The sequence below is a fragment of the Falco rusticolus genome, chromosome Z, assembly GCF_015220075.1.
Source record: "Falco rusticolus isolate bFalRus1 chromosome Z, bFalRus1.pri, whole genome shotgun sequence".
Taxonomy (NCBI): domain Eukaryota; kingdom Metazoa; phylum Chordata; class Aves; order Falconiformes; family Falconidae; genus Falco; species Falco rusticolus.
In genome coordinates this window covers 1,002,025-1,017,114 of record NC_051210.1, presented here as the reverse complement: position 1 = coordinate 1,017,114, position 15,090 = coordinate 1,002,025, and the positions used below count along the sequence as shown (strand labels likewise).

General features: G+C 38.4%; 1 protein-coding gene across 4 annotated transcripts in view; it reads right to left on the bottom strand.

Annotated features, from left to right (window-relative positions):
* MSH3 (mutS homolog 3) overlaps positions 1–15,090 on the bottom strand; it is a 113,200-nt gene that overhangs the window by 15,890 nt on the left and 82,220 nt on the right. For all 4 annotated transcript variants that reach the window (XM_037372699.1, XM_037372702.1, XM_037372701.1 and 1 more), the window contains 2 exons: positions 12,299–12,413; positions 8,859–9,016 (listed from right to left, as the gene is read on the bottom strand). In XM_037372699.1, the coding sequence (XP_037228596.1) occupies positions 8,859–9,016; positions 12,299–12,413 (273 nt within the window). The remainder of the gene's footprint in view (positions 1–8,858; positions 9,017–12,298; positions 12,414–15,090) is intronic.

Sequence of the window (15,090 nt, the reverse complement as noted above, 5' to 3'; positions counted from 1 at the left end):
CCTGCCAAACCCAACTGTCCTCTCAAGCGTAGAATTTCATAGCTTAAATTTTTATGATAAAGGTATGAAGAAGCTGACTAGCTGAATCTTCATGCCAGGTTTTGGGATTTAGCTGATATTTCTAGGACAGACAGGAAGACTAATCTTCATAATCCCACCCTGTAAGCCTCAAAGAAATCAATAAAGCTGAATAAAGCAATAAATGGAAGCAAGGAATTTTTTAGTTTGGTAACTGCCTTTTGAGTTAAGAACAGCAAAATTCACATGTGATATAAAAATGAGAGGCTATATGCTATTCTGGCAAAATACCGAAGAGCTTGTCATACAACAACTTAATATTACAAAGTACGTGAATACATAAAACCTATGCCAGTCCAGCTCAATGATCTAACTAAATTTGGAGGCTGTGGGCAGCACAAGAATTCTGAAACAGGCAGAGAAATCCTGAAATGGTAACAATGCAGTAACTTCAGGGCAAGATTTTTAATCAGCTTTAAAAAAAAAATAATAATCCTGATTATGTAATCTCTCATGTATAATTTCAAGTATAGTATAGTTTTTTTAAGATTTATCACAAAACAAACGTAGACCCTGCCTCAAGGGGCGAAAACAATACCATCATACTCAGCTCATAAGGGAATAGCAGTAAGAGGGTCAAGTCCATTTAAGACATAAGTCTGTCCTGCACACCAGTAACCATTTTAAAAGGTCACCAGCATGCTGCCCCTTCAGCAATCACAGTTAAATACGTAGAGCAGCTTTGGACAGAGGATGTCCACTTCTTTATCGTGTTTAGTGAAATCACAATGGAGGGAGAGACTTCTAGTGAAAAACACTTCTAAACCATTTTCAAACAAGTGAGTTCCTGGGCAGTCTCTTTGCAAATCTAGCTTATCTGTGAACTGAGCAATGCATCAGTGTCAAAGAATATAACAAGCTGCATTCTGGTCAAAGTGCTCTCTTTTTCAACCTTGGTTTGCCTATTGCTGTGCAAGTTGCACCTTTTCTGCAGCAAAGCTCTGAAATAATGCAGCTCGTTACTTATTTGTTACTTCAAATACAAAACTCTTCCCCCTCTGTCCTACTCCTGTGCAGTTCGCTTCTACAGATCAATGGGTAAAATTGGAAATGAAATTAAGTGCAACGTTATTTGCCTAGTCACAAAATGCTGGGAAGTATTCTGCCACCAGCAGTTAGACCAATGGCACATTCATCTCCATTAATATATACAAGCACTATCTTGCTTTTATTCCTAAGTGATTTACCTCAGATTTAATTTATTGTGAAAAGCACTTGGAAAACTTCTTCCCAATTTCCATTCCAACAGAAACATCTCTTTTTCCTGCTTCGCATACCATTCCATCCTGTGCTTTCTGATTTTCTCAAGATTTCTTACATGTACTCTTAAAAAGCTTGAAACGTTTTAATCTGTTAAAATAGACCATGCAATTTCAAATATATTTCAAATTTTAATGATGGTAACCATTTCAATGAAGCAAACAAAAAATAAATAGAAACATCCAAAACTGACTGTCCAAATGTTTGCAGGTATTAACACAATATTTGCTTTCCATCATGATTATTAATCACAGTAAAATTTGTAATGATGCCATAAGTACAAGCATTTTATCTGGCTAAAAAAAAATTGTCTAGAAAGAAGACAGCGAGGTTTGTCTACTAGTTTCTTTCAGCTCCACACACTTGACAAAACAGTAATATGAGTTTGTCAGGTTGTCAGAATTAAATAGCTGTTAAAGTATTTAGGCAGGTATATCTCTATTGTAAGACTCAACCTTTTTGAAAGTCAATTCCACCATTTAGAGATCAGACAAACAGACACTTTGAATAAAACATACAGAAGGAATTATATGGCATGTTTGATGCACAGCCTTTAAGGACTGTGGACTAATAAAGGGCTGAGTTTTCTTGTGTTTTTCAGTTTACTCTGACGACATCCTTCACCCCTAAGCTGTCCTCTAAGCTTTAACAGCATTTCTTTCCAGATTATCATGTTTTGTCTTCTAGACCATGCCAAAACAAGGCAAGCATTGGGGACCTTAAAACAACTCAAGGTGTTCCTAAAGGTCCCTTATATCAAAAGTAAGAATTTGCTACACCTGGACACAGTTCTGCCTTTGTAATATATACTTGTAGGTGGAATAAACTTGTACTTCTACTGCACAGGAGAGCAATATGACAGTCAGAAGCTGACTTCAGTTCGCTTTTTTACCTTGGCAGAGGAATAGCCACACTCTGCTGTGCACAGTGAAGAGGACCTGACAGAAAGAATGTATTATGTACACTCTCCTGAGCCCTCCACATCTCAAGTCTGTGCTCTTCAGCTCGTGATCATGCCATCGACAATACATGACAAGGAAAAACCCAACCAAACAAAAACCCAAATATCGTATGCTGATGGGAAAAGCCCTCTCGCGCATACCCTGTAGAAATAGACACCTGCAGTCCTTGCAGGTGTTATGAGAAGCAGGCCAAGGGCTCCATGTATCCTGCATTCCCACACAAGCCTACAGAGGCACAGCCACAAACTTCCCCTATTTTCTGGCCCATAAATTCTCTTTTAGGTGACAACAATGAAGGCAGAGAAATAATATGAGTGAAAGCATCCGCAACGGCTGTAGTAACTCACACCAGAAACATCACTTTGGGGTACTCAAATGTCATTTCCTCTTCCATCTTTGTGGACCCAACTGCACATGACTGACATGGGTCTTTCTGCTCCCAGGATGATGGAAATGAGAAGTACCGGTCACATCAGCCACGCAGGCATTCAAATACTGCTTTTTTTTTGATATAACATCAAGCCCTCTGCCATGTGAGTGTGCACCACTCACAAATTTAAGTGGAATGGGCCACATATGAGCTTTGCAGATTTCAGGATCAGTCGAAGGTACTACCTGAGCAGTAGCAGAGCAAGTGTTGACAGGCAGCAAGGGGAGTACAGCCACCAGCTGGCAGAACAGCACAACAGAGTTACCCACATGGACAGACTCTGTGATGAAATGTCCCGGCCTTTAAAGCAGCTTCCTACTGACTAAGAGAAACTTAATCTCATCAGTGTCACCATGTTAAGCCAGGCAGAGGGTTAAAAAACGCCATGTCTTCTTTAAACTGGAATGCACAATGTAATTATGCTGATGCGTAGAGGGTTGAAACGTGCATGGTCACTTTGTCCAAAGAACTGAGAAGACAGAAGGAGCTTGCTTTCCTTGCACTGTTCTGTTTCTTAGAAGAAAAAGAAGGATTATCTGGTGGACACTGCTGGCGTGCCTCTAAGACAGTGTGTCCCTCTGCCACAAGAAAACAGGCTCAGCTGGGATAAAAGCACCAGGCTGGAGTGAGGTGCTGGTCTGGGACTGATCGGTACCCTATGGAAAACCAAGTAATGCATGCACAAGGGATGTCTTTGCAAAGGCAGGTAGAGCCTGTTTGTAGATGTTTTCTTAGACTCTAGAAAGACTGGACAGGTGAGAGGTTGCGTAGAGTCTCCTGAACTGTGTCACCACATGCAACAGCTGTGAGGACATAGCCGACACACACATGGATACATCCTCAACTGAAATCTTCAACAGCAGGAGGTGACCTTCGGTTGGCAAGTCTCTCAGTAGCGTTGTGGTCCCTTGCAGCAATCAAAGTTCCTTCCCTTTACTGAATCTATCGATCAACTGAGAATTGTCACTCCTTGGCAAGGTATGTGGCTGGAGCTGGATCTTGGCTAGTGGACTTGAAATAAAATGACCCACCTAAGGTCAGTGGTGAGGGGGGTGAAACTCCCTCATTATTTCAGTGCTGGATAAGGCTGGCAGTTCTTGACCAGTGTAGAAAACACTCTTTCCTTTCCTCCGCCTTCTCCCTCTCCTTATAGACCCAGAGATCACAAAAGCTGACAGCAGTTTCCTGTGTATGAAAAGCAATGAGGTAGGTCTCTGCACGGGGATCAGAAGACTGCCTTCAAAGACACCTTCAAGAAGCACTGCCTGAACCTGATGCTCTCTTTCTGTTTCCATACCTGGGAATGCAAACAGACCACATGCATGCCAGGCACACATGCAAGTACCTCAGCAGGACACAGATTCTGCTGAATCAATGAGAAGCATCAGGTCATTGTATGAACAACTATTACACATGTTCTAAATCATTACACAAGGAAGACAGACAAGACAAGAAAATACCAAAAGAACTATGCAGCTTGAGCCGTAGAACAGACAGATGCAGGATTATGCTTGTGGCCATGTCTATCTGAAAGACCCTGTATACAGACATGTAATACAAGCTGGAACAACAAAACCATCCCTCCCTACTCAAGGTGAGCAACCACCATCTGTTTTCACAATGTTTTCAGATATACAGTGGAACCTGAACTGAGTATGTCCTAAGTATAGACTCGGCAATGAGGAATGTCCTCCATGTTAAAAATACATTTCAGTTATCTGTTACAAGGATAAAATGTAGGACAAAGATCTGTACGCCTAAGTACAGATGATCTGATGTGCAGAGCCTATACCAAGAGAATTGCCTTCAAGTGCAGGCAACTGCATGTCTTACATAAAGCGAAATATACACTCTTAAGACAACTGAAACTCTGTATTTCTTTGCCATCATGAGGATTAAAGACATGCTGAGAATCTGTAAACAGCAAGATAACTCTTTTGAGAGAGACAAAGTGCATGACAGGATCATCTACATGCATCTTACTAATGCTTCTATTTACTCTTTTAACTTCTAAGCATGCAGCACATAACCTGCAAGAGTCAAATGCAATTGAAACATGGTGCGTCGTAGTTCAGACAACTGAAACTGCACCTTTAACAGTATGCCCAATTCAGCTGATGGTGTAAAACCTCACTGGACAATGTATGACACCATAGTGTGACTTAGGTCTGAACAGTGAAGTAAGTGAAATAGCTTTTATTTCAACACAAGAAGAGAAAGCCAGGCAGGTAAGTGCTCTAATAAGGAATTTCTTGTTTGCCCCTTTACCGTCACCTAGAGTTGGTAGGAGTTCACAGAATCACAGAACGGTTGGGATTGGAAGGGACTTCTGGAGGTCATTTAGTCCAACCTCCTGCTAAAGCAGGTTCACCTAGAGCAGGCTGTACAGGATCAAGTCCAGATGGGTTTTGAGTATCTCCAGAAGAGACTCCACAACCTCTTATGAGTTTGTCGTCTTCACAATATTCTTACTAATGGTAGCTTGTGATTTCCATAAATTAACATCTAAAATCTTGAATACAGGCATTTGGTATTTGAACTATTAATTAGCTTATCTGAACATATTTTACCTTCAAAACGTTACAACGTTCTCTCTGTTTTGAAAATTGATGCTCATGAAGAGCTACTGGTGGCATATAGGAAGTAGGCTGAAGTTTTCTAGCTGTAAGAAATTAAGAGGTAAGTAGGACCTCTTTAAAGGTCAGCTTTCTTCAGCAGCTAAACATCACCTCTTATGAACGCATGATTAGGTCAACAGAATTTCTTTCATTAGTTCCTCCATATGTACATGTCCACATGCTTGCTTTGTCTTTCTTACACCAACACGCAGAGAAACATTATATTAATTTCAATATCTGAATAACTATATTAGAAGGACTAATACAAACTGAAGGTTAATTTAAAGCAAAAATTGAACCCATTTACTGCAGGGAGAAACTTGGATGAGAATTTTCAAGCATCAGAGGATTAAATACTCAAATCCCATTCAAAGTTAATATATGGCTGCTGACCTTTCCAAAACTCTTCTAAAAGCCTTAAATATAATGGCACTGATTAAGTTAAATTCTTTAAGCAAAGGTTGCATGGAAACATTACCTCTTATTGGAGAAGGGGAAAAAAAAAAAGAAGAAGAAAATATCAGTATCAAAGAATTATCTCAAAATATTGTCTCCTTCATACTACATAGATATCCCTTAAATAATGGGCACAGCATGCAGTCTGAAAAATAGTAACTTTTTTGTACAAGAATGGTTTACACATACTCATGAAAGAAAATTTTAAGTATGGAAATTCAAGTGAGAAATTTATACAAACACTTTAATAACAGAATATAGACTTGTACTCTAAAAATAGCTTTAAATAAAAATACAGAAATATGGAGAATAATTTAGTGTCTTTTCAGTCTGATGTTATGAAGCTGGAGCCACCTCATGATAAAGCAAACTTTTTACTTATTTTACAACCCCTAGCACTCCCTTCTCAGGATTAGGAAAAAAGCATAGCAATGGAAATAGCAAGGCTGGTTTTACATGTAAGAAATGGTAAGATTTGGGAGAATCTATAGAAGCAATCAGAGAGACTTCCTTAACAAGTGTAACACACAAGCAGGGTACTGGCGGAAATTAGCCCCCAACCCCCCCCCACAAGTTTTCCATGTACAGAGTTCTAAAAGCGTATTGTCTGGGCTTAGGGGCATTATGCAGTGGAAGAATCTCTCTCTTTCCCCTCTTTTGGATGAAAATATCAACTCTACTATGAAATGTCTGGACTAGCCTTAGCACTGTGTTCTGTCTATACACCCAGTAATGAAGATGGATCATTCCTATTTTCACTGTACCTGTAAGCAATACAGTTCCTTTCACACCTTTAAAAACGTTTAATATAATGCAGTATTTAAAGTCAATTTAGAGAAGCTATAATACATAAATACTAAATATATCCAAAGGAATAACCATAGTAGCAACCTTTCAATTTCCATGGAAACCCTACTTAGAACACAAGATACAAATCCTAGACAAATGTTAATCTCTTAAACCTATATAAATTCAACACTTTGAAGATGCCATCTACAAACAAAAGAAGCTGCAGTATAAAGCACCAATATTAAAAAAATTTAGTAAGCAGCAGAACTGTTGGTGTTCCTGATGCACAGAACTCCTCAGAGTCAGCCTGTAAAGCATCCCTCACAGCAGGGGTGCTACGCTAACAGCAGCATCTAGAAAACAACACACCATGGCAGTGATGAAAATAACTTGGAAACGGACATCTTCCCATGCAATGTTTTTAAAAGATTAAAAATATACCCAAGTTATCAACAAAAAAAATCCTGTTTTCCAGCAAAAGACTTGCGCCCTGGGGTGGCAGTACAGAAAGGAATAGCTGTTATCCTAATTTTAAAAAAACAAACACACACACACAACTGAAGACAACCCCCAAAACAAAACACAGAAGAAGAAAACAAAACAAAAAAGTCAAACTGGGGACAAGTCAAGAGAAATTCTACCACCTCTTCAAGCTCATTCCCTACCAGAGGAGAGCTCTTGACCAAAGCTGAGGCTTCAGAAATGTACGCTCAACCAGACAGAGCATTAAAGAAACAATGTAGGACATAACATGTGGCTGCTGAATTTGTTGTTTCTCTCCTCCAACCAGGCATTAAAAACTATTACAAGGATAATTTCCTAGGGCTAAAAAATACCCTGACTATAACACCACATTAACCTGGCCTGACAGTCTTAGGTACTTTAAGACCTTTCCCAGAACCCCACAAAACCTCCAACCAAACAAAAAACCCCAAACAACAACAACAAAACACACAAAAAAACCCCCCAAAATAGAGGCGCCTAATTACTGGACAGTATCTGTACACCTTCAGCGTCCGAGCTGAAGAATCTAGTAATCTATTCTTTTTCCCACTGGAGAGACTTTGATTATTTGGAGAATATGAAGTAGGAGTTAGGCAAAGACCAGACCAGGCAGTGAAAACCACTTCGTGGCTAGTGACAATCAAATACAGCAGGACAGAAAAGACCTCACCTACTAGGGGTCATTACTTAGATGTCATTACTTAGAGATGCACAGCAAGGAACACCCCCATACTCCACAGGCTGAAGCAAAATTATGATGCAATTACTCTCCTAAACATTTCTACTGGAAGAAAAGCGACAACTGGGTCAAAATTTAATATCCTGGAAGAACATCACAAATGGCTAATGCCTATTCCAACAGTACAATCGATTGCTCAAATTACACTACACAGAAGACAGAAGTTTAAACAGATGCACATACAAGCAGTTTCACTGAAAATCTTTCACAATTTGAAATGACCATCCTAGATTTCTCAAGGAATGCAATACATAAACTCAGGGTTTCTTTCTTCCTCTTAACCATTTAACTAAATATTAACTAATTATTAGCTAATTACTATTAATATTAACTAAAGAAAAAGGGGAAAAACCAGATGGATAATCCTTGTTAATACTGGATTATTTAATACAAAATCTTACTGAATTATAAAATACAGATGTTTTGACTACTGATAATCTTTAAAAATTAATCAGCATTATCTTAAAAATGAGGCTGAGTGAAACAAACTGCCATTATTTGTTCTTTAAAAGACATCAAGTAAAGTGTGCTCATGACTGATAGTGCAGGAAGGATAGTAAGCATAGAATATACACAGTCCAAAATTCTCAAATATTGTGAGTATATAAAATATACTGCACAGTAGAAACTGTAACATGATTTTTAGAGGTGACAGCACTCATTTTAGGTCAAACATCATCTGGCTATCACCAAGCAGAGTAAATTTGGCTGAGATGTCCGTTCAGGCAGATGAATTTAGATAACTAGATCTTAATCAAGACAGACACATTAACATTCTCATTCTCATCCTTTAAAGATTCAAAGATTCCAAAACAAGTACTATAGCTTACCAGAAAATCAGAATAAAAACATGTTGATGTTTTGATATGACTGATGCAGATACTTAACATGAAAAAGGAAGTTTCACATACAAATTCTAATGTCCTAACTGAAAAATGAAATTACGCTTTGATACACACACACACACACACCCTGCCACAATAACATTTTCAGAAACTTAACAGCAAGTTTTTAAAGATTACCTGGTAAAAATACCATCCACGATACCAATTGTTGACTCCTCTGCAGGAACGTAAGAGCCAATCTGTGCCATGACTGTGATCAATGCAACTTGCTTTATATAGGAGCTCTTTCCTCCCATGTTGGGTCCAGTTATTATCATGACCCTTTCACCATCTCCCTGCAAACACAAAATAGTGGTCAAATATGTTGTCCTGCACATGGTGCTTTCATAAGTCTAGTGTGTGTGCTTAGAGGGATACAGGACAAGTCCTTAGGATTAAAGTTTCAGTTTCTAGGTGAACAGCTACTTTAATTCTTGGAGTTCATCACATTCAGTTTTTAAGACGTTATGAAATCTGAGACTGATAAACCTTTCTGAGATCTCTCCAGGCTGGTGAGAGAAAAGCATCATCATCAACTTCCATTACTTCTGAGCAAAAGGGACAGTGAGGGGGAACCTTCCCTTTTTCCACCAAGGAGCCATAAGAGCACTCCAAGAACTCTCTGTGTAGTTTTCTTTGGAGAAAGGTCAAAAATCGTCAGCTTTCAGCATAGCCAGTGCTGTCCTGATTTGGTTGTGATCTGGATTCCTCTCCAGCTAAAGAGTTCTCATTGCCAAATGGGAAGAAGATATGGCAGACAAAGAGCTGATCTACATTTTACACCCATTCATAACTGCTTGCCTTAGTACAACATAAGCACATTCAGACAGACTGGCTACAACACAAAATCAAGACATCGATGAGTTTGGCAATACCTGACTGCAACACAGATATTGTGAGCAGACTGTATCCAGTCTCTGATGGATCAGTGTGCATAACCCTGAAATCCTATGGAAAATGAAATCAGATGCAAGAGGTCATCTCGGCTGTAAGACTCTCTACAGTACTGATACGTGCCTATGGCTTCAGAATAAAACTGTCTTCCTCAGGCGTAAGACAATTGCTAATACAAAGTTAAAACTCATCAATGAATCTATAAAGCTTTCTCACAGTATGAATCAAGACCAAGATTCTTAGTCCTTAAATTACGCAAGGACTTCAGACAACTAGATTTTTCCCTTCTACTGGATGCACGTTATGAAATCCAACAACCAATGAATTAACCAAAAGTCAACATATTCCATTGCCCCATGGGAGGGACATGGAAGAAAGGACAAGCTGTGCATAAATGAACATTAGCCATGCTACTTAGGAAACTTGGAAATGATCAGGCACTGTGACAACAACAACGATGTCCACAGAATAAACTTCACAATCTTTACAGATCCAATTTTAAATCAGTAGTTCATTCTGTTAATAGGGAGGCAAGCAAAATTCAGATAGGACTGTCACTTAGGTCATACTCCAGATCACACAGAACATACATGCAATCAGTACTTATTATATGTAAAAAACTGTCTAGCTTTTGCAAAGAAAATCTATCCATAAGGAAGCTGCAGTGAAGTTAAAAACCAGAAAACGCCATTATCAGGAATAAAGGATGGATGTAATAAAATGCGTATGACATATGGGAACAAAACTCATAACATTCTAGTCTCCCAAGGTATCAGTTTCAATACTGCTACTAAAACTTTGTCAGGGACACCATTTCGCTCAACACAACACAATTTAGAGATACTTAAAACCAGAATGAGTTCATCTGTTAAAATCCACACATTTCTTGCATGTGTTTGGTAACCCTCCAGGGTCCCTCCAACCATGTTGTGAGACTGGTGAGCGGTTTGCAAAGCCAGCTTTCAGAAACAACATCTGCTCTAACATCAGACCAGAAAGCCCATCTGCCCTTACAATTGCATGCAACCATAAGCTAACATACTGGAATTTATGGCTGAAGTTAAAAGTACTAAAAGAATCCATGGATATTTGGGGAGGAGAGGGGGAACAGAAGAATACGATCTTTGTTTCAGGGCACTGTAAGAAAGCTTTTCCTAAAGTTAGATATTTGACATTTCAGCTGAAAACTTGACAGGAGATGCATTTTACTGCTAATTCAAAAACATCAGTTTAAAACTAGAGGCACTGTAATAAACTACGTTCCCACCCACCTCTCTCAGAGAGGAGAGGACTCAAACCAACAGCCGAGGGAAAAGCGATTCTACCACGATCACCTTATTTTGTAATATTCAGTATTTAGGAAGTCAACATAAGAATGGAACTAACAGGGGAAAGTGCATGGTGATTACTGAATGAAATGCTGTATTTTTGTGTAAATGCCATCTGTCACTTGTTTGGAGTTGACAAGTAATTTTGAAAACGTTCCCTGAAGTACTGTACAGTATCTGTATCATTTGTTCAGTACAGAGCAGCATTTAAAACTATTTCCTGAGAAATGCATATAAATTTGAATGGTGTTTATCACAGCAATGCTCAACCTGACATCTATTTCATACCTTTTCAGTATGTACTGTATGAAAAGGCAGTTACATGTTCAGAGTTAAGCTGCAAGCATAACTTTTTTATTCATTACAAACAGACATATAGTATGTCAAAAAAGGTAAGACAGGTAAATATTTACCAAAAATGTCAAAAGGACAAAGACAGATTTTAGGTTTTCAGCAAAAAAGAGGGAAAAAAAAATATGCTTATCAAACAGATACGTGAAATAAAATATGGCAATGCTTCCTACTTATTGTAAGTGCATATTTATAGCAATTTTAGTTGATTTAGGTTATACAATTTAAGAAACATTGCACAGAAAATGTTAAGTAGCAGGCCCCCCCTTCTTTGACCTACTGACAACAATACCAAGCAAGAAATAATCTTACTACTTCTCAGCATCATTCTCTATTGCAGAAAACAGCCAGAGGGAGACTTAATGGGCAACATACAGCCTGCAAGCTACACCTTGCCAGGGGGGATCTTTCTCACATGTTAATATGAAAGGCTTCTTACAACTAATAGGCAGTCTACAGAGCGTGTACTACGTAGTGAAGAGTCAGAGCTCAAAAGTCCGCTTGGTCAGATTGAGGAAAGCTGTATGAAATTAATACTTTCAGAAAGAAATTAAAACACATTGTAGAGAAATACCTAAAAAATATCTGACCTATCTGGGAATTAATTTCAGAAACATGTTATACAAAAACTTAAGTTGTTACTATTTAGTATATTAGAAGCTCCACAAATCTGAGATAAAAGTTATGACAAAATGTAGACTCCTTAAAACCCCCTGTAATTATTACTTTTTTTTTTCAAAAATAACCATTTGAAGCTTTTATTTTCCTAATTTTGAGATCGTGTTTCTTTTCTTTAAGACTGAACAAGGTTGGAGAGTGTCTAGCTGCAAGATACCAGAAAAAGGACAAACCAGATGTGGTCACATCTAGCAATATCTCTCTGAAATACAACCAAGCAGACAGTTGTATGATTAGATTATTTTTTTCTAACTTCCTGGCCAAGAAGCAGATCCCAGATACCTTCCCTTGAATGATTTGAAGCTCAAACAGTATCTCAGTACTTACTGAAAGGTTAGTGGTATTTGGAACATACTGATCCTGTTCTCCCAGTAGTACATCAATCACTGGGTGCCTCCCATTTTTTATAATTATTTCTCGACTATTATCTTGCACAGTTGGTCTGCAAAAAGGAAGAGACATTAATTTCAATGTTTATTGTAACATTATTTAGAACTACTGTAACTAAAGCCTGCAAGAGGCTCATCTATGATGCAGATTTTTTCTGGAAAAATACAAATTATAAAAATGAATTATTATCATCAAATATTTCTAAAAGACTTCCTTAGTTTCACAGTTCACAGTTATAAAAAATATTAGCAGATTAGCTAACAAAATTTTACAGTATTTTCTTCATTTTTTTCATTACTTAGGGAATGTTTTCAGTCATTTATGTGTATTCTAAAAAACTATTAAGAACTACAAAACAAAGAAGCAGTAACAAACCCCTCAAACTGGAGGACAAGCTGCTTTCTTCCCACCACTGCACCAACTTCTGCAAAGTGATACCTTTTGCAGATACATTTCATATTCTCAAAATGATCTTGCTGATGAACTGGTCCAGCCTGTTATGACATTAAGTCCTAACTGGAGTGTGGGGAGCAACAGAAGTTGTCCACTATGTATATTATGACTGATAACACATTAAACAATACAAACCAAAGACTACAGCACGATAGAGCTGTAGCTCTCCTATAAACACTGGCAGCTCTCATAATCTGACAGCAATTCCCAAATAGGTGTAACAGTCATCAAACACTAACCATCTATAGAACGAGCTATCTAAGCTGAAACACTGAAATGACAGTACCTTTTTAGAAACTAATATGCAAACCAGATCAATATTACTTACTTTTTTCTCTAATCTCCAATCCATGTAAAAAAAAAGCTTTCCTTCAAATGCTTCCACTTTAGCTACAAATTTGTCTACATGTGTACAAATACAACATGTATAAAATTCTACGTTACATACCTCCACGTCTGGTAATCTCCTTCTCCAAGAGCTGTGTGTTATTTACAGAACAAAAATGCAAAAGAAGCATGTCCCACTGAATTATGACTCTGATTTGTTCTCTGCAACCTAGGTTTACTTTTTCATTGTACATTGAATTGAAGCATTCAATGAAGAGTTAAGTGTGGTTGCATGTCTCAGCAACATTTTCCTACACTAGAAGTACAATCACTGTGAAATAAGAGGAGTAACTTAGGAAAGTGGCAGCAGCTGAGAAAAAAGAGAATACTGGAATAAAGCTACAGATTTTTTTGACTGGAAATTAACTAACAGTTTGGATGGAGTTTAGAGGGAAAACAAGATGTGGGGAGTGATTTTTCTTGGGTTGTAGAATGATGATGCAATTTGAAAGGAAAATGGAGATAAAATAAATGCCATTATTAGGAACGCAAAGCACTGGGGAAAGAGGTGCCAGCTGATAATGGTGTGGTGTTTTTAGCATAAAGGTATTTCCAGCAGTTGCATAGCTGAGATGAAACTAATACAGTCTTAGGTGTTGGGGACAAAGAAAGGAAATTTCACTCTCCATTTTCTGGATGGGTAGGTTGTTTGGAGCTGTAGTGTGGTGGTCTGAAAAGGGAGGAGCACATGCCTAGAAGCACTTCCTCCTGCACCTCTCCACTTTGCATTCAAGAGGGGGAGATGACAGCTAAATGATCCATTTGCCATTTTGAAATTCTGCCCTTGTCTTTGGAAATAATTCCCTTTAATTGCTCAAGCCTCCTTCTACATAACTGTGAGAAAGAACAGGGTTTCAGGAAGCCATAAGCCTTGCTGACTGCCTGTTCTGGTTTCATACAATGGGGCCTGCAGAAGTTGGGCCTCAACCACAGTCATTAAAAAAGTCTTCCCTGCCCTGTGTTCCCACAATCAGATAGCCACCTGTCATGCAGTAAGAGAAGGGAAAAAAAGAAAAAAGAGAGAAGAAGAAGAAAGAAAAAAAAGTAAATTGCTCTGGAATGTATAACATCCTTTAGTGGCGTACTACCTTTCCAACCACATTCCTTAGTTAAAAAAATTCATAACCTGCAGAGTGGAATACCTACACTATCATCTTTAGCTATCTAACTGCTGCCTGAGAGCCCTGATGTTGTACATAATCTGTGTAAAGGATGTAAAGGATGAGTCGCCCAACACAGGGGTCCTAAGACACCTCAAAACTGCATGAGGTTCTTACCTTCTCTCCAACAACAATGTGGAGCACCTGGCCTCCTGACTTCATAACTCATTTACATGCCTCAGGTAGGGTGATATGAAACAACCCTCACTTAATCAAAAAGCATTTCTCTGAAATACTTAAATTAGTTAATACAAAAGTCCCGTATTTCCCTCGGTAGTCCTCCAAAATTAATTACTGACACCTTCCCTGCAGCTGAAGTTTCACTAAGAAGACTCCTTCCTGACAGTTTATGAGCTTTAAGCCACTCTTAAATTCAGTGAATTATTTAGGCTCTGCACAGTGAATTAATCAGATTTCGGTTTGTTTTCTCATCTAAGTATACTGAACTAAGCAAGCAATTACTTTCAAAGAGATATCGATAGAGGCACACAAGATCCCAACAGTCCAGAAATGACCGATATTATCTTTAATGCTATGTTGACTTCCCTCCATCCACATACATTTAATACGCTATTTGCTCTGTTTCTGCAGGTCTCAAATATTACTAATTCATATGGTTATTCCTACACAATTGGCTGAGCGCTCAGCCCCACAATGACAACACTTACAAAGTTACACGTGTACTTTTCAGGAGTGAGTGTGGACTGTCTGGCAGAGGGAATGGCTGAG